This window comes from Haemaphysalis longicornis, unplaced genomic scaffold (genome assembly GCF_048455015.1).
Source record: "Haemaphysalis longicornis isolate Haplotype H1 unplaced genomic scaffold, Haemaphysalis longicornis Haplotype H1 scaffold_5, whole genome shotgun sequence".
In the NCBI taxonomy this organism is placed as follows: Eukaryota; Metazoa; Arthropoda; class Arachnida; order Ixodida; family Ixodidae; genus Haemaphysalis; species Haemaphysalis longicornis.
The window spans coordinates 68,383,544-68,403,902 of record NW_027526385.1 but is presented as its reverse complement, the minus strand read 5'-3'; the positions used below and the strand labels follow the sequence as shown (position 1 = coordinate 68,403,902).

The 20,359-nt window shown below is 44.9% G+C and overlaps 1 protein-coding gene across 1 annotated transcript; it reads right to left on the bottom strand.

Annotated features, from left to right (window-relative positions):
- Positions 1-1,598: 1,598 nt before the first annotated feature.
- On the bottom strand, positions 1,599-18,254 carry Cox6b (Cytochrome c oxidase subunit 6B). The gene is made up of 4 exons (XM_077670650.1): positions 18,142-18,254; positions 17,748-17,831; positions 14,374-14,488; positions 1,599-1,723 (listed from the first exon to the last, which is right to left on the bottom strand). The coding sequence occupies exons 2-4, from the start codon at positions 17,813-17,815 to the stop codon at positions 1,670-1,672; spliced, it is 237 nt and encodes a 78-aa protein (XP_077526776.1). The 5' UTR covers positions 17,816-17,831; positions 18,142-18,254; the 3' UTR covers positions 1,599-1,669.
- Between the last annotated feature and the right edge of the window lie 2,105 nt (positions 18,255-20,359).

Sequence of the window (20,359 nt, the reverse complement as noted above, 5' to 3'; positions counted from 1 at the left end):
TCATTACTGAATTCTGAATTTGCCTCGGTTCTTTCCTTCTTGTAAGTTGTTAAACATTACTAGCACTAGTCTTGCTGTTTCTGCAAGGAGGAGTAAACAATTACCTTCCAATAGTTTTATTCATGCTTGTACGCTTATGCACGCTTAAGACGTAGTGCAGTTTGAGTGCTATGCAGAGGGTACGATTGCTCTTCGTTAATGAAACAAATATTAACCTTAATTATCCCACTACTCAGCATGTTTGAAGTAGATAAGGAGCTGTAACTTAAAAATGCAGAGCCAACCTCAGTGAAGATGCTATTCATTCCTGGCGCGAAAAAAACCCACCTTGGTTTCTAAACGACAAAATCTCCACCATCATCATTGCCTTGAGCCCCCCAGTCCTCAAAACGCTTCCGAAGTCTCTGCTTTTGCGTGTCTTTTCTCCTTTACTAAGAGCCAGCATGTACCTGTGTTCACATTGCCAAGCAAAGGGGACATACGTAATGGGAATGTACCCCGCTACTCGCCTAAAGGTTACTTCCGTCATTAGTGCACTCAAATTAGTCATGCAGGCTTCGGTACATCTTTGACAAAGATAATTAAGTTGTAGGCACATTCACAAGGTTTACTTTTAGTCAGTTTGAGTCATCGAGCTGTATGGTGGTCTTGCCTTCTATTCTGGATGCCCCTGGTTTCTATCCCACCCAGACGCAAATTTACCCAACTTTCTTCTCAATCAATTTCAAGAAGTTAGAGAAGTTTGGCATGAATCTAAGCAATGCATGATTTGTTTGTTATTCTTTCAGCCATAAGCTTTTGTGTGTGCCAAGGACACTGCATTTTCAACCCAAGAAGCTAACGAATGCATTCGCATTAAGATTTCACAATTTAAACATAAAATGCCCGATTCAGAAAAGTTCTAAAATGCTAAAATCCCATTACTGTCACGCATCACGTGCCGCCAATTACTTCAGCCCTGAGACAGCTCAGCCATTTTTTTTTTCTTCCAGTTCAAATGCACATTGTTCCAGTAAACGAACACACAGAACCACTGTTTCTCTGAAACAAAAAATGCTGGAAAAGCACAGTTCTATCGGCTTGCTTTGAGAAGGGGTCATGCTATAAAGGCTGTGGGGCAATTGGCTAGTGTTTAACAAAAAGACAAAATACAATCCAATCCAAGTTTTAAAGAGTGTAGTCATTAGCTTGGCTATAAAATGCACCGTTAAAGATAGCTCATATACACGAGAGTCCACCTCAGCTACCAGGGGCGCAACACAAAACCCAGCACCCTGTGACCAGCGAGTGCCACAGCCAATGGAACACCACGAGTTCACCAGACAAATGTTCTTTAGATATGCGCAGTAACAACAACTTGGCGGCCGCTTCAGAAGAACTTTTAACAGAGCAAGCAGTTTGCTTTGCACTTACAAGCGCTTGCAAAGCGTATTAAGTCATGTGCCATTGGTGACTGCATTTGACAGATTGCTCGACTCATGTACAGAATTACTGTAGCTATAAAAATGCAGGTATGCACACGATTAAAGGCAAAGCTAGATATGTGCATGGTGAAAGGAGGATGTAACACTATTAAGCCACACACACGCAGACACAACTGGATGGTCCAAGCGAGCTGTATTACTCAAACATTTTTCTACACGGGGAGAGGCTTGCAGACGGCACCAATTTAGATCTTGCCGGCGAAGCAGTCGTTCTCAATCTGCTCGTCCCATTTCGCGACCTGCAAAGATGGGAAAAAAAAAACATCACTCAAGCTGAAATGGACAACCAATGTTGATTGTAAACAATTTGAGAATATCCGTACTCTGCCAAGATGAGGGAGCAAGTTGTAAACTTTGAAGAAACACTCGCGCGAACTTGTCAAATTCTTTAACTGCACTGTCATGGGTGCCCAAAGAAATCATTTTCACTTTAAGGTCGGGATGCACAGCCATTTTTAAGGTCAAAGCCCTCTATGCCCCATGTAGAGAAAAGGCAGAGGCGGCGTCCATGACCAAAAGATGGTCGTACAAACACATTGGTAAGCCTGTGCCACACATCAAAAAGAAAATACAAAGAGAAAACTTTTCCATCCCTTCCAAAAGAAAGTTGAGAGAAGCGCAAAAGCTAAAAGCGAGTCCAACCTTCGCTGAAAGTGCATCCGTTCGATTGCCAAACCTTCAAAGACCCAAATCGCAAACGAAGAACGAACCCATGTGACGATTTTTTGCGCACTAAGTAAGCACACCGACAAATGATCTAAATGTGTACACCGATACGTGGTTTATGAGATAAAGGCATACTCTTGTACTCCATTATGATTTGCTGCATGTCCGCTTTAATGCATGTCAATAGTCTTATCTAGAAGCATTTCTATTTCGCGATTTTCAAGCAACCGTTCCGACAAAATGGAAGCCCGGTTTCACGCCCACACCAGAGATCTCATCAGAGCTTTCCGGTCCTTTCCAACAGGATGCCATCAGACCCACTAATGAAGCAATCACTTTAAAGAAAGGGAGGGCACCCTAGCCTCCAGTGTAAGGCAACAACGCCTGGGCATGCACAGAGAGCCATGTGGAGGGTTGGAATGTGGCGGACTATGGAGCGAAAGAATACCGTTCAGCCACCACTCCTTTTTATAACACCTACAGTTTCAACCGGAACCGGTCGTTTGAGATATAATGGGTTTTTGCACCACAGCACTAGATTTGCCTTTTTTTGTGTGTGTGTGTGAATTGCTCACTCTGAAGCACAAGGAATGCCCAAGACACTAGTCACAGCCTCGGATAGCTTTGCGCGGGTAACTCATGCAGAAAAATTAAAAGTATTTCACCCGTGGAACAACAAGGCTTTTGGATTCCTACACAAAAGCAGTTTTAAAGGGACGTTTCAAGGTAAATAACGCTTTGTTGTAAATGAAAGATCACGCAATTCGTAGCTCTCTTGGCTGTTGTTTGACAACCAATGATGCCTTATTGCCGAGATATATATATAGTTAAGCTGGAATTTCTCTCTGGTTTGCCCGGAGTGAGCTAGAACCGTACCTCAACTATACTTTATCAGAGTGGTCCTGAAAATTTGTTCTGAATGGCTTTCAGAAAAAAAAATTCAAATTTTGTGGTTTTACTCCACCAAAACTACAGCTGACCTATGAGGCACACCATAGTGGGGGGCTCTGGAGATCTTAAAGGAGCCATGAAGAGAAAATACAACTTCGTTTAATTTTAAAGAACTAGGATTCAGTATCTCACTCAGCTCCATTACAGCCACAAAAGATGTTTTTTAACAAAAAAAAAAAAAGCAAGTATTCAAAAACTTTCAAATTTTGCACCACAGTGACGTGTTATGAGCAGGAATGACGTCATACGGGCCAACAATAAAATATAATTTTCAGTGCGTTAACTGCACGTTAGCATTCAAGTGGTGCGGTCAAATGGAACTAGAGGCCCCATTACAGACGTCCAGTCATGTGTCGTCGCGACAGGTCAGTCAGGCGGCCGCCAATCGCACAAACAAGGTTCCGTGACGTCATAGAAAAGTTGCGGGAAATTGGCTAAGGGGTCGCGACTGCTTCCCACGTTTTCTTTAATATCTCCGTTATTTGTTCGAAGATTGCGATGATATTGGTATCATTTTTATCAGGACTAAGCAGTCTTTCTAATAAATCCAACTTGTATTTTTTCTTCATGGCTCCTTTAATACTGACCACCTGGAAATCTTTCATGCGTCCTGAAATCTCGGCAAACGGGCATTTCACCTCTTGGCTCCATCTGAAAAGCTGCCACCACGGCCGGGAATCGAACTCGCATCCTTGGGCCCAGCAGCACAACGCCTTAGCCAGCGAGCCACCAGGGCGGGTGGCTCTGACTTTCCCAACAAAGGTTGAAGGTCCACCAGAAAGGGTCTTCTTTTATATCATCTTGGCACGCCGATGCCCCGGACCAGGCGGTCATCAAAACCCGCACCTCTATACCGGCCATGGCCGACCGTTACGGCGAAGTACTGCAGCCTGGAAGAAGGCGCAGCAATTACGTGTGTGATTGCCCATAAATTGAGTTAACGGCCGTGCCGTCCGGGCAACGCAGCGGATTGCGCTAATGACCTCTGGTTCGTGCCACTTGCTCTCGTTCGTATCTTGACGTGCCGGTGGTGTAAGTAGGTACAGTAGGCTTTTACATTCACCTGCATACATCGTTTGACTGCGGTTGCGCTGCAAGGCTGAATATCCTAACGAAATTGAAACTTAATGGGGGCCATGGCTCTTAAAACAGCTTCCTTTAATTGTTAAGTAAACTCTCTGAACCTTGTCAGTCTTGCTGCTTTTTTCCCCTCTGATTTCATATATTCCATTTTTTTATAACGTCAAATAGTTACAAAGATAATTAGAGATAATTAGTCATTTTTTGAGGAACAATAGACAATGCAGTGCGGGTCATGTAACTGTGATCTTCGTACTTTCCAATACTATGAACCCTGGTGAGTACAATACGAGAATCGGTTTTTTGATGCTCCGCTTGAACTAATTTTACAGCTCATTAAACTTTGGTGGCACCAGTGGCAAGACCCCATTTCGAATGCCCATTTGAAATACCAAAGTTTAATGAGCAGTAAAATTTGTTCCAAGTGGTGCATCAAAAAACCGCTTCTCTTATTGCACCCACTAGGGTTCATAGTACTGGAAAATATAAAGATTACAGTTTTGTGGCTAACACTTCTTGTCTACTGTTCCCTCAAAACTGACTAATTATCTCCAATTATCTTGGCAACTAATTGACTTACTCAAAAAATAATGCCATTGTTGAAATCAGGGGGAAAGCAGCAACACTGACAAGTTTCACAGAGTTTACTTAACAATAAAAGGAAGCTGTTTTAAGAGCAGTGTCCCCCCTTAAAGGGCCCCTGCAACACTCTTTGAGCAGTGCAAGTGAACATGCGCGACGCTTAGCTTACACTACCAGAAATACCTGAGCCAAATATTACACGTGCACGTGAAGTGGTGAACGTGCAAATCGCTGTCAAAGACGCGGAAAAACCAACCGCGCTCTCTTCAGTTCTCCTCGTTATGCACCCCTGGCATGGCCTAAACGACATCATTGAGGCCATGGCTGTCCAATCGGCTGTCACTGGTCAACTTCATGGCTAATTTCTCCCATTTCCTGTGACGATCCGCCGTCGTCGGCAGTGTGTGCGAACCTCTTCTATGCCTGAACCTGTAGGCACAGTTTTGCCGGTTTCTTTTGTGTTTTGAGTGCACGCGGAGTTTGATGAGCTCAATACTTCCCTTTCAACCAGACCACTCGACAACAAACGTTTATTGCTTCAAGAACGCCCTACCAGCTTGAGTGCACAGTTGCAAACGGGCACCCGTGCCTGCTCTTTTGGGGCACCAGACAAGAAATAGGACCCTCCACTTTGCTGAGAAAAGGAGAAAACTCCCCGGCCTATGATATATTGAAGGCCGCAGAAGAAAACACCGCTAGCCGCCCCCCCTCTCCGGTAGAGAGCGCGCAGCTTTCGTCGCGTTGTTTGCAGTCAAGTTGAGAGGGAACGATTGTGTGGGATTTCTCATTGCGCGTAGTTTCGGAGATAGTGAACGGATTTTCCTAATTCTTGCGGGAGGAGATTGCTGGGACAATAGACGTTACCCAAAAATACATTCCGAGTAGTTGATGGTAAGTGCTGCAGGGCCCCTTTAAGGGGGGACACTGGTCCTAAAACAACTTCTTTTAATTTTCAAGTGAACTCTGTGAAACTTGTCAGTCTTGCTGCTTTTTTCCCACTGATTTCAAATATGCCAGTATTTTTTCAGTTAGTCAATTAGTTCCCAAGATAATTAGAGATAATTAGCCATTTTTGCTCCCACAATTAACAAAACAGTGTTGGTCACAAAACTGTAGTCTTTATATTTTCCAATACTATGAACCCTGCTGAATGCAATAATGGAAGCAGTTTTTTGATGCATCGCTTGGAACTAATTTTACAGCTCATTAAACTTCGGTGTTTGAAATGGGCACTGAAAATGGTTCCTTGCCACTGGTGCCACCGAACTTTAATGAGCCATAAAATTAGTTCTAAGCGGTGCATCAAAAAACTGCTTCCATTATTGCATTCAGCAGGGTTCATAATATTGGAAAATATAAAGACTACAGTTTTGTGACCAACACTGTTTTGTTAATTGTGGGGACAAAAATGGCTAATTATCTCTAATTATCTTGGGAACTAATTGACTAACTGAAAAAATACTGGCATATTTGAAATCAGTGGGAAAAAAGCAGCAAGACTGACAAGTTTCACAGAGTTTACTTGCAAATAAAAGAAGTTGTTTTAAGACCAGTGTCCCCCCTTAATACTTGCTAGCTGAGGTTTGTGCTCCTTACAAAAACACCACAGGCTAAAGTTTCGGCGTACATTTACTTAAAATTTACCACTCCCCGCTGCCTCAGTTTCAGAAAAGCACTTATGCAAGCTCCACCAATCCTGTTTCACAGTTCACGATTAGTGATGCCACAAATCATTGTGCGGGAAAGTGTATGAGATGTGCCTACTACTCGTTTTCAAACTTGTGGTATTTTTTGTTGTGTAATCAACTACTTCTGCTACAAGTGGTATATTTGTATCCACAACACTCTAATCTATTCAGATAGGCCAACTTGCTTTTACAAAGTCTCGCTGATTTGCCTGCCCAGGTCATCTCTGAGCAGTCCCTGGGCAGGTGAAAATTGCTCCCACTAAAATACAAACCTGCTCTGGAGCAGCTCTGGGCAGTCCAAAACAACAAGCAAAAGAGAACTAATCATCTCGGCCAAATCGTTTTCTAAATATCTAAATTCTCATAATTTTCAGGCACAGAAATAATTTAAATGAAAAGTAAGAAACATGAGCAAACAGGCTCTCCTCTAGCCTTAACTGGGAAAACACAAACATCTTATCTGCATGCGCTCACTGCAGGCCTGTTCAGCTAATTCCCTGGTTCGGCCTTCTAGTGAAGTCGGAGACCCAGGTATGGTGAGCTCATGCCATCCCCAACTTATATAGCTGGTGTTCTCAAGTTGCCCCATTACTGTTTTCATCTTCTCAGGCTTTGCAGTGCGTTGTTAAACACCTGACTATGACCCCACTAGCAGTACTACAGAACTTGCCATTGACCACACGTTGAGAACTGCGACTAACTGAGGAATCTCGTCGACTACCACAGCAAGCAAGTTGCGCTTTGTGCGATTCACAAAGAAAGATTCTTGAGGACTGCAGTAAGTCTACGGTAACTACTTAGACCAGCCTGCATCGATAACACACACACTGCAACCGGAATGAAGTTTTTAAAGGCCCTGCCAGATTCTGAGCTTGACTGTAAGAATTTATTAATTTTGAAGAAGCCTGCTACGCAACCTTGCCATGCTAACCCTGTGTAAAACTAGGATGCAACCAGAGTACAAGCTACAGATGGACTGAATATGTATGCTATGGCTCTTCATTATGCAGATTTGTATGTTTGAATTTTAAAATAAAGGCCAATAAAATTCTACAAAGTCCACTTTAGGTGGTTATTACTACTCGTAATCCGACAAGCTCCAAATAAGCCAAGTTCCACAGCATTTGCATTTTCAGGCCCTACCCGAAAGTGCAACACAGCTGTAGTGGTCCACTGTTGGGGTACGCCCAATGTTGGTGTTCCAAGATTAAATTTCACGTTTTTTCTCACTGCAATGTGCCCGCATTCTTTGTATGCATAATGCGCCATCTCTTGAGGGATAAGTGAACTTTGCTTGTTGACGCTTTCTTCTTATTGCACTAGGCTGCAGCCCAATGTTGAGCAGAGGTCTTCTGCATACCAGAGCATTTTCACATGCACGCTGTTTGCTGAGAAGCACGGCCGCTTTCTCACATTGTGCGTTCTACGGTGGTGCACTTAGCGAAAGCGATGAAGACTTCAGTGGTGAAGAGAACTGCGTGCCTTCATCAGATAGTGATGACAGGGATTCGACAGAAGTAAGTGACGAAGACCACGATGGCAGTGCAGACAGTACCATGCGGATCATTACCCCGTGAGCTACGCATTTTGTCGAAAGAAAGTGAAATGGTGGAAGAAGCTTTTTTTCTTGGCATCTAGAGGTTTCCAATGTCAATAGTTTTATACCCATGCTACAGGTACATGAAAAATGGCATTAAGTGCTTAATGCCTTAAGTGTTAATACTACCACTAATTCGCTGCTACACACAAAAACCTAATGCCATTTGCTCTAATGTCATTTTTTATTTAAGGAGTTCCGCACAACTCATTCGCATTCACGAACTCCTTAAATCTGCCCACTCTCGAACAGGGCACCAAATGAAACCAATGAAGCTCTCAGCACTAGAGTGTTGACGAGAGAATGTTGCTGAACTTCGAAATAAGGCTATTTTTTGTGCCCTCTTGGTGGCGAAGTTCTGTAGAAGAAAGACAAAGTTCACTAAAACAGCGGCAAAGGCAGGACGTGATGTTACTCTTCATTTTGAATATTTTAGATTTGGCTACCACTGGCAGGTGATGGCGGCTTCTAAAGCCACTCTTACAAACGGCTCACACTGTTTTTCAGAAAGCACTATTTCTCATAACGTTTCCTTTCACAACATCCTTACCCCCTTCCAAGACATTTTTATTCCCATTAAAAACTTCTAAAATATAAGTGCATTTCTCTTTTCGGTCATCATCATCATCACGCCTAGCACATTTAATAATTCCTTCGCGTTTTGGCATGTAGCACGGCCCGCCCAGATAACATGATCCGGCTTCTTAATTAAAGCCTTTAGCACTTAATGTCACGTTTTGCGCACGTGTGGACCGGGTATTTTTTGGAGGTGCACACAGCTGCAGAACCATGGCAAAAAGAGCAGGAAAACCTGCAATACCGCCGCAACCCCATCCAACAACTGGTCGGCAATCTTAGGGCTCAAGCCGAAAAGTGGGGCCCGTCTGCACGTATGGAGTGAGAGGAAAGGCTAGATAGGACAAGCCATTTCATTTACAAGCTCTCAAGCCTAAGCAGCAAGGACTGCGCTGTTTGTAGCGACGGACAATGAAAAGGAGGCAGGAGGGACACTGTGTTTTTCTACCAAACTTGCAGTAACAACACTGGCCTGCACCCAGGAGAATGCTTGGAGTGGTCTCACACGCAGCCCAAGGAGTTGAAGGAGTTGCAAGCAGAAGGCGAGAGAAAAAATAAATATCCTGCGAGTTTTTCTCGCACCGTTTGCGTTTTTCTTCACAGCGCCAGAAACTGGCAAATTAGCTGCGGACTGGAACGGCCGGAAAGTGGCTAAAAGTTCCGTACTGCAAAAAGTTCAAACGTATCTCAGCATGAAAGAAGTGCGGTATTCATAGCTTCCACACTAAACTCAGTATCTGGTAACCTGAAACTCCGAATAATTCCTAAAATTCCTACGGACCCACATTTCGGTTAGACTGATGGTCAACTGTGCCACGTGGGTGTGACGAGAGAGAGTTGTTGTGGCGACATCTCTCAATCCATACGACCTGTTCTTTTTAACCAAGTGCACAGTAATACCCCAGCAAACAAACTTTATGCTGAAAGACAAACAGTGACCAGCCAACCCTTTGTGGTTTTTTTTGTTTTTTTTTTGCAACAAGGCTTTCAATTTTTCTAACCACTCCAATACAGCAAAATTTTCAAAGCCATCAACCACCTAGCACGGGTGGTAACCAAGCTTTAACCCCTTACTAGGCCCTCCGCAAGGTCATATTTGTCGCAAAAAAAAAAAAAATTGAAGCCAACGTAAAAAATGGCAGAGTAACTAGCAGAAAAGCACTAACGATACATCACTGTCAACCTGATAAATGAAGGCCTCTCCTATAGGCATCCAACCACACCCTATCCTCATCTGAATCCACTCTGTCCCACCGAGTGGCACACCTTCAAATGCAAAGGTCACCCTCGATAATGTATATGGCCATTTCTACCCATAGGATGAGAAACTTTGATTGTTGCAACTGAAGAGTGCCACTTCTTGGCTGCTCCAGCCGGCCCTCATATAGAATTGGCATCCCAAAAATGTGAACAGGACAACTGGCACGTCAGTCCCCGTCATGACAGCAGGTCTGCTGATTCACCTTGTTTTAATAAAGCGCACTACCCCTTCTACTGCTCCACGTAATGCTCACTCTACAAGTGGGCATTTGACAATGGTAGAGAGAGTAAAACATGACAAGTGAAATATAAACAAAGAAACCTAGAAACACTGTTTTCAAGGTATTACACCGCATCAATTCATTTTGTCAGAAACATTTTTCCAACATGTGGTATTGAATATGCTGCAAGCCATTGCCAGAATCTCACTTCCGCATCCCAATACCCCCCCCCCCCCCCCCACACATACACACACACACAGTGTAGTAGAAGGTAAGGTGTGTCATGTGGAGGAAGAACCAATTGGAAAGTGTGGGTCACTTTTGTGATGAAAAAATTGTATGCAGTGCAGGCGTTCCCCAGAGAATGATGATGATGATTAGCGGCTTCCCCTTTGTAACGGGGTGGCGTTGCGCAGCTGCCTTAGTCGCAACGCCACTATACAATCACCTCGCCAAAAAAACAGAAACAAAACAAAATAAAAATAATGTCAAAATAAAAAGAAAGTACGTTTACGAGATTTTTGTGCTAGTCTGACTTCTTTGTTCGCATGTCTTCCCAGATTGTTCTCTGCTCTTTTCCCACCAACACTCCAACCTTCTTTTACTAACCTCTATTTCACTTTTCCGTTAACGTTAAAGCCAAGGGATTCCAGAAGCTGGATGGCTCCATCACTGAAGACTGGACAGATACTTTTGCACTCCGTTACAATATGTCGCATGGTTTCTGGCTCCTTGCCGCAGCCTGCGCCTAGTTCTTCCTGTACCGGCTTCTGGATAAGTGTTTTTGTCCGCAAGCAACCCGCTCGGGCTTCAAAAAGCAATGCACTCCCTTTGGTATTATCGAATAATTTTTCCCTTGTGATCTCCTGCTTCCCGATCCTGTAGATATCTAAGGACTTCTTCGCATCCATCCTGTTTTTTCAGGTCGTCGTTTGTTTCTTTCACTTCATTTTTTATTGCCTTGGTCATTTACCCTGCAGTTCCAGGTTTCATATGCTTTGTCCTGAGCCTTCTGGTTCTTTTTCTCCATTGTGTGTCCACGCTTTTCATGTAAAGATACCGTAACACTTTGGGCGCCCATCTCTGATCATCCATATTTCTAAGTCGTTCTTCAAAACATATTTTGCTCTGTGCTTCTCTCACTTCGAAGGATGCCCATCCCATGTCTTCCTGCACTGCCTCATTTGTTGTTTTACTGTGTGCTCCTAATGCCAATCAACCTGCGGCCCTCTGATTTACTTCTAGCCCTGATTGAATCTCTGATTTGACACACACTACTGCGTTTGAAAAGGTGAGTGCTGGTACCATTACTCCCTTCCAGATTCCTCTCACTACTTCATATCTGTTATATCCCCACAGTGCTCTGTGCTTCATGATAGAGGCGTTTCTTCTGCCTTTCATTCTTAAATGCTCCTCATGAGTTTTTAGATACGCGTGACCTTCGTTTAACCATATGCCCAGATATTTGTATTCCGTTACCCACGGTATTGCTGCTTTTTGAGCGAATACCGATTCGTTATGGGCGTTGTCATCAAAAACTAGAACTCTCGACTTTGCTGAGCTAAACACTAACCCCAGTTGTTGCAGCCAGCGCCCTCTACAAGTTTTTTAAACCAAACTGTACAGTTATTTGATGGGTTTTAGAATACTTTATATCATGAAATAAAGAAATAAGACTATTTAGGGCAATAAATAGGGAATAATTTAACAAACACTGAAACCAACTGGTAAGCAGCAGCCACCAGGGGCGTTGCTTACAACAAGAGTTCCTCAGCAGAAATTTTCATCACAAAAGGGACCCACCCCCCTTAATTGGCCCCGAACGACGCTCTTTTCTAGTACACTGTATCCCCCTCCCCTATCCCTATTCCGACCAAGGGCACTGAAAATAAGCCCCCACCCGTCAAACTTCCCGATTCCCCGTTTCCGCCTTCTCAATCGAACCTAAATTTTCCCTATTACATGTTCGTCCCTAGGTTGAATCTCCTGACCTGTGCTTCTAACAAATGTTGGTTAGGTGGGGGGCCGCGTCTCCACCAAACATAACGGCTGGTTAGGTCAAAGCACAATCGAGCACAGCGCGACAATTCCTTCACATCAAGCACACTGCCAAGCAGAAATTCCAGCTGTCAGAGGGAGAGATTAAAAACCCATGGCGCTGTTTCTCAATTTAATCGAGGAATCCAACAAAGGCCCAGCGTATTTGACCTGCACATCTCATAATATGGGTCACCTGACCCCAAGGTCACACCACTATAAGGCACCTTTGCAGCAAAGCTGAAACACACTGAGAGGCCAGTACAGGCTTCTGTGAAATTGCGGCTGAAGCTCCTGCAATACATCACGAGGGAGGTGCTGAAATTCCAGCCACAGCTGGACAGCTACACCAGCTGCAATTACGATATGTGAACACTATTTGTGCAACCAGATGCACATCTGGTGATGGTTTTTTTTTTTAGCTTCTTTTAGATGCATGGAGCAATGTGTGAGATGACTGCGAAAAAGCGGAGGGGTTTATGCACAAATTGGTTCTTTCGTGCTCGCTTTCATTATTTCTTGCTCTCTGTTGCTAACTTCCTTTCTCATCTTTTGAAAATTTTTTGGGCCCCTGTTCATTTATTTTCAATTGGAGTGCCTGTGATAGCTTGCTGGTGAGGGCTGTTCCCAAACTTAGTTTTTTTTTTTTTTTTTTTTTCAATTCATCCGGGAAACACAATAAATGGGGAAACAGGAGTAATGCTACAGTGACATAAGCTTTGTCAACGAGGCTCATAGCACCACATCATGACACCTTAAGAGCTGGGGTACACAGCAGAGCTGGGTGACCCTATTATGAAGCTAGGGGCTTGAACCACGTCACTAACAATGAAAAAGTTGCAGATGACCCCTAAGAATCGTCTCGTGAGGTGAGAACGCGAAAGCATTTCTTTTGGCTACGTTTGCCAGTGAGCCTTTTGCCGATGTCAGCGCGAAGCCTATAACCTGAACATTTGGATTCACTGCAGCCATTTGTTGCAGGATCTCTATCTATGCTGCTGCGACAATGCCTGCACTAAACTTGAAGGATTAAGGGGGAGAACACAGTTCCAATATGTTGGTGGCCACATTTTGTTTTCTTTCTGTTGCACGCTGTATGGCACGCGTCGCTGCTAATGGGAATTACAGGCATGGCTTTTTTGGAGGCGTTTTGCCGACACCAATTGGGAGCACACTTTCACCAATCCAACCAAGAAAGACCTCTGCATTAAAAGGTAGCGTGATGGGAGGTATACCTTTGTGATCGGAAGTATACCTGGGAAGCATACTGCTAGGCAGAGCCAATCGCAGCGCTAAGCAAGAAGACACGTGTGGGTGAGAATGTCCGATAAATGGCAGCATCATCACCGCCCGATGAAAGGTATCCTCAAAATTTGTTTTCAAGTTACACGGTAGGTGCACAGTGCTTGGCTCAAGTATGTCGCGTGAATGTATCAAACTGCCACCTTACAAGAGTGTTTCGGTGCCTCTAAGTGCGCACCATAAACAAATATCACCTCAGCAAGGGAGTAAAACCAGACAAATGCTTTAGGCCTCAAAAGAGTGCCTGTACTTCACTCCTACTAGCATGAGGTCAATGCATCATTTCTGGGAAAAATCCAATTCAATTCCAATATTGGGGGTTTAACACACCGAAGCTAAGATGCTCACCATAGTGGAGGGCTCGGATTAATCTTGAACCCTCAAGAATCTATCAAATGCACCGAAATCTCAACCCACAGCCCGTTTCACTTTTCAAAAAAAGGGAACAGATAATTTTCAGCAACAGCTCTTAATCTCACCAAGAAACACACAAGCTGATGCTACATTTTGATTGACTGATTGTAGGTTTTAGTGTGCCGACGCTACACAGGTGATAAGGCGCGCCGTAGTGGAGGGCTCTGAATTAATTTTGAACACCCGGGGATCTTTAACGTGAGCCGAAATCTTGAACACACAAGCGTTTTTGCTTTTCGGCTCCATCAGAAAAGTGGGGTTTGATGCTACATTTGCAGAGTTTCCACACATAACAAATGTATTCAGCTAAAAACAGGTGCCGCCCCAGCATAATACTGACCCCTCTTTTCGTCATTCCAGCGTCCTAACCTTGTTGAGAGCCAAGAATTGAGGTCCCTGAGACGGGGCCCCCTTCACCACTGAATCCGAAACCGTCACAAAACAGCCTGCGCACACAAAAGTGTGCACAGACGATACAGGGGGTGTGCTGGGGTAGAGAAGGCTCTCTTCCTCACCCAGGCATTGGGGCAGAGCGCCTTGTAGACTCGCTGGAAGTACTGGCACGGCTCGTAGCCCTTTCCCTTCACCTTCTCGCACCGGTGGAAGTCCACATAGTTCTGCCAGCAGTTCCTGCAGGCCGGCAAGAAGGGGGCGTTCAAACACATCTCGCCTACAGGAGTGGGTCGAAGTACAAAACCCCTCGCAGGGGCACCTGTACACCGCTAGTGTGGTCCAGAAACGGGACACAGCAAATGCAGACTAAAGCGATTTTCTTTTGCTGTCTTCACATGACTTTGTCCTGCCCTGCGGCTTGTTGTTTGACTTAGTTCAAAGCGAGTTGTTGTGAGAGGGCAGAAACTTTGGTGGGTGCCGTAGGACCTGACTGCTCCTGTTTTTATGAGTGCGTGCCAGATGCAGCAGCTGCTGTTTACCCATGCACACGATGTGAGTAACACATAACTGAGAAGTAAACGCTTCTTCCGACCTCACATCACCTGCTACCTTTGGTGCAAATTTCGCCAAAGGGCGTAGCTGGTTTTCTGCTGCCCCCTGCCATGCAGCACTTCCTCTTGTCACTTCCATCACTCCTCCCACAATGAATGCAATGGCAGTTTGCTCAATTTTCCCGCTTTGGTGCTGCTTCACTTTTTTGTTGTGCTTAAAACAGCACATGCAGACATCTTTTGTTCGAATGTTTGCTTTCACCTCAACTCGGTTTTAACACATTTTCTAAATTCACTATCATAGAAAAAACTCGTACTCCCGGTTATGTACTACCATTTTGCCTCAAATGTGCCCGAGGCGTCCTTTGCGCTGAGCAATGAGGACATGCATGTGCCACAAAGCAGTTGATTTTCAGCAAAGTAAGCAGGTATGCAGTCAAATTTTTGGCTGCCGTAACTAGACAAATCAAGTGGCATCGACAGACCAAAATGTTCACGTTTAGGTTGCTTAAGAAAAACTACTTTTCACTGTTTCTTTTCTTTTTTTTTTTTTTGAGGTTTTATGCACCGTAGCTACATCTTGGCTAGGAGGCGCACCAAAGCGGAGGACTGTAGATCAATTTCGGCCACCTCGGAATCTAATGTACACCAAAACCTCGATGCACAAGCATTTTTGTTCTGCACTTGTCGGAGAAATACTACCTACCATCCTTAGCAAAAAAGAGCCCAGATACTACCTTTTCATATTTTTGCAACGCCGAGTAAGCTCTCCTAGATCTAAAACTGCAGCGTAGTGGAGTGCTGCTTGCTGCTCATGCAGCTTTTCTACGTGTGTGTGTGCGTGTGAGTGTCCCATTTTACATGTATGTTAAACATTGTCTTCTGAACATTCACATTTTGTCTATATCTGTAGTGTTTCTCTGTATTGCCAATTTGCTCAATGTTTAACTCCCACCCCCTTTTTTTGCTTTTGTGTGTTATATTTACCCTTGTCGACCTGCCCTGTGTGTTAGATATATGATAATGTCAACTTGCTCCCCTATCCTCCTATTCCTATGTACTCTTTCCTCCCCATCTCTCCTCCTCTACACCAGCAGGCATCCCGGTATCCGCCCCTAGGCGAGACAATTTATGCCTGCTGGTCGACCTTCCTCTCTTCCTAAAGAACAATAAATACATGCATACATACATACATAAAGAGCAACATAACACGTTGACATAGTGAGTACACAATTTTCGCCATACGTTTGCATGCTCCTGACATTCTGCATGCGAACAACAAATTGTAACCCTTAGCAGCATCACGTAGAACTGAAAAAAAAAAAAAATAATAATAATAATAAAACAGCTGATCTTAAGCACCGCCTCCACCCCCTTTCAATTTTTACCGTACCGCCGACAAAACGAAATTACAGTGCTGCTAAAAGAAAAGTAAAAGCAGTGCTTTGCGTTTCACACTTGAAAAACTGTTATAGTATCGAAGAAGTAGTGGAAAATGTAGAAAAATAACGGTAAAACATCATACAAATGTTATGAAGCAGTGTTGTTTCAGCGGGGAGGCTACACTTGGCCAATCAAGTGCGCCATAGCGAAGGGCTCAAGGTTCATTTCAATCACTTGAAAATCTTTTAACGTGGTCAACATACGGGCTTTTTTTCTTTTTTTCATGTCCATTAGAAAAACAGCTGCAGCTGCCAGGATCGAACCCACGCCCTAAGGCTCAGAGAGAGAGTGCGTTCACGGCCGTAGTAACTACGTTCGCGAACTTGCTCAGGGCTGAGTCAATAAGGCCCATACACGTCATAGTAGAAAGATAAATCCATATAGCAGGTTAAACTCGGGGTGTCTGGGTGATGAGTCGACTGCACTACAGGGCTCAGCAGTACATTTTGGCCAATGAGCTCCCGCAACAGGTAGTTTTGCTTTTGCAAATTCATTGGTCTTAAATAGTGATTGTAGGTCTCTTCGATTTGGCCTGCACTTTCTGCACGAGTTCAGAATGAGTTCAGCCAGTTCACCGCCGGCACCGCACTGTGGAACCGGTCCTGCACTTTTGTCGTCTGCTTCTGCACCTCCTCCCTGGGAGGTGCAGGGAACATCGTGAACTCATCCTGCACTCTCCGCACCGTCGGAAAATCGAAGAGAAAAGTGCAGGCGCCGCGCGCTGCACTCGAAAATCGAAGAGGCGAGTGCTGCACTACCTGAATGAGTGCAGCAAGTGCAGCAAAATCGAAGACACCTTATAAAAGATCTAGCCACCCCCACCCCCCCAAACCACAAAAAAGCGATGGTGATCATGTAGGGTGCATATATATATATTTTTTTTTTAAGAAAAAGAAAAGGATGGCAATGCAAGTTGCCCTGTAATTACATCAAACATTACGAGACCCCAACTTCGCTTTGGTGACCTTGACAAGAAAGCAATAAAACACGAAAGACTAATTGTAAGACAAACTGAAATCACAAGCGATGTTATCACACCCACACGTTTCAAATGCCAATTTGAGCACACAAGCACTCGGATGCTTGCTTTAAATCAGACTTTGTGCAATCAACTGAGGTCTGGAATGAGCCTACACTATTCATCGGTACTTAAAGCCCAAAAAATCATCACTTACGCATGTGGTCCTCTACAGCCGCTCGGCAGTCTTAATTTTGAACCACGCTACCGCTACTATACGTATGTTCTGCTTCGTCGACTTCAAGCTTCACGTACAAGACTCAAAGGCGAACGGAAACAGAACAATTTATCCTACTGGCAAACTAGCCATAGGCTGCGATCTTTCACTGCATTATGGATATGCAGATAACACCGCCTCCCTCAACTCCTAAAAACGGTTTCGATATAATACCATGCCGCTTTAACACAAATCATCCGGAATTATAATTTATGTACCGCCTTAAGTTTTATTATACACGCAAAAGTGTGTTGATGGCCCACTTACTTGGTCTGGTTGGTGTTCGGGAACCTCGGATCGAAAGGAACGGTCTTCAGCTCGACCTTCTCGGACATGCTGGCAGTGGGGGAACTGCAAAGGACACAAGCGTTCAAACAACAAAATAAGAACCTTCCGAACTTCACATCTCCACCCCAGCTAAAATAATTAGCATAACTCACTTATGCTAACAACAGGTTGTACTAAATTCGCAATGAAATCAAGCTGAAAGTTTAGAACTCGACCTCCCGTGTTCACCGAAGCCTAACCCGGCAAATGCCGGTGCTAAGGCCTGTAGACTGTTGTTGAACGCTAGAAGCAGAGTTGTTATTATTAAAAAAGCACGCATACACCACATTTAGAGGTTAATTTGACCGAAAATAGACGCACGGGAGGCTCTTACCCTTCAAAGGTCGTCCGAAAGACACTCGTCGCTCCGCGAGCTCTTCCTCCAATGGATCTTGGATTGGATAGGCTTCCATTTGGTACGCGAAGCGGTTTCGCGTGAGCAGGGCTAAGGTGGCTAGCATAGCCTCCTCTATAACTTTTGTGCCCGCGCGTTGGCGCGGAATACCCAGGCGGCGTCGGTCCCTCATAGTTCTGGAGCTTGCCGCCAGAAGCCGCGCCTATCCCATAATAGCAGCAGACGACGCAGCCTATGCACGCTTGCGGGAATGAGGGTTTGAAACGTCTCCGTTCCATAAAGGATCATGCGTTGACAGTAAAAAGTAAGCTTACATAAGATTTTTAATATAAAAACTGTAATCAGAAGGCGACGCGACCTTTCTATTTGATTTTTCGCTCACAGCTTCAGCACTTTCCGAGACAGTGGTTTCGCATGCAACACTTTTGCAATGTCGTGTCTGTCAGTCACACTCGTCGCGAAGTTCACAAAAAGGGGCCGGAAAAACTTGACGAGCACAACGTTCACGAGTTTTTCATGGTGGCCTTGGGTTGAGCACTTCAGCAGTTCACGTTTCTGAAGTACTTCCGCGGCGTTGTCAACGGCAGCCTTCAGTGGCTGGTTCACCATCCTAGCTTTCGCGAGGAAAACCTCAACGTACTTCTTTAGTGAATGGAGAACCATCACAAGCTCAGCAGACGGGTAGAGGAGTCCACCTCTGTCCTGGTGCCTAATTAAGGCATCCGATGGCGCTGAACTGTTGGGTTTCGTCACTAGGGCGAAGCATTCATCACAGCAAATGGTTTCGTGAATGGTTCTTGCGATGTATCCACCAACCATTGCCAGTGCAGCAACATCTGGTGTTGGCAGCAGCGTCTTGCCCCTGTCGAGGTGTTCCTCAAGGGTCGCGGTCGCCTCTGCTGGGAATGCTACGCCGGCATTCTGCGCTGCTCCTGGCGGTCGCTGTAGGAGTGCTGATGAGCAGCAGCTGCCGCTGTCTGCAGACATCACATTGCTGCTGCTGGGTGTGCAGGCTATGCCAGTTTTCAGGGCTTTTTCAATTCCGGACAAAACTGCCCTCACGTCGGTCTGGTCGTTTGAACCTGCCGATTTTCTCAACCACCCAAAGAAGGCCTCTATTGGGTCAGAAGACATCTTTCTAGTCAAGACGAAACGGAAGCGCATGACCTTGAGAAGATAACGAATGCACTCCACATTTGAGATGGTTGTAAACAGCAGGCCCTGGTAGGTCTCTTTCGTCAGAAAATTCTGGGCCAGGCTCTGCCGCTTAATTTCGGCAAGGTAGTCAAGAAAGGCAGTCTCAAGCCAACCTAGGCGTTCGTCGGTTTCAGATTCATACTGCTTGCAGTCAGGGTTATTCTGATGTATATGTTGAGTGCAGTTGCTCACATCCATCAAGACGAACCAACGGTGCATGATGTCCATGAACACCACCGTGGGACCGACGTTTGCGAAGCTTGCGTCACACGTGTGACCTGCCTGCTCTTTTAGGAGTTTTAGTGCCGCGGTGACAGGTGGTGAAAGGACTTGAACTGCCCTCCTGACGTTCATCTTCTCGATGTTAGTCGGATGGACGTGTTTTCGTGTCAGAAATCGCACTGGTTTGACTATACTGCGCTCTTGCATTTCGTAGAGGTCTTTCAGGTACTGGGAAGTTATTTCCTTGTCCTTTCCGATATCGCGCGACAAAAACTGTGACCGTACGTTTTTGATCAAATGGCACTGATCGAAAGCGAGAAACAGTTTGCGGTCTTGGTCTGTCAGATGTGGTACGCAGTGCTCGAGGTTACCCCCACATAGCAGTTGGAACGCCTTCACGTTAACTCGATGATTGTCGGTCACTGTCCGCACGATTATGAAGCCTATACTCTCAACTTCCTTGACTACCTTCGTCATGATCTGGTGAAGGTTTTCCCCAGAACAGTTGTGAGTAAAAAAATAGGCAACGGGAATCTTGTATCTCGTTGATAAGCCGCTTAAAAGGAAGCAAAGCAGCGAGTTGGCAAGAACTGGCTCTTCTGGCTTGCCTGGTTGTTTCTGCGGCAAGCAGTCGCCGTAGTCCACTTCGCCAACGAAGGCGTCTCTCTGCTTCACATACAGTAGCCGCTGCTTGACCTTCATCTCGTCTACGATGAGCGAGCACGTTTTCGACTGAGCATTCGTGTGTGAGGCAAGCTCAGCTGACAGCCTCTGCTTA

Excerpts from the sequence above, each read along its gene's own strand:
- Cox6b (XM_077670650.1), bottom strand. The coding sequence starts at position 17,815 with ATGTCCGAGAAGGTCGAGCTGAAGACCGTTCCTTTCGATCCGAGGTTC. Across the intron at positions 14,489-17,747 it reads CCGAACACCAACCAGACCAA|GAACTGCTGGCAGAACTATG; the intron begins GTAAGTGGGCCA and ends GCCGGCCTGCAG. Across the intron at positions 1,724-14,373 it reads CGCTCTGCCCCAATGCCTGG|GTCGCGAAATGGGACGAGCA; the intron begins GTGAGGAAGAGA and ends CCATCTTTGCAG.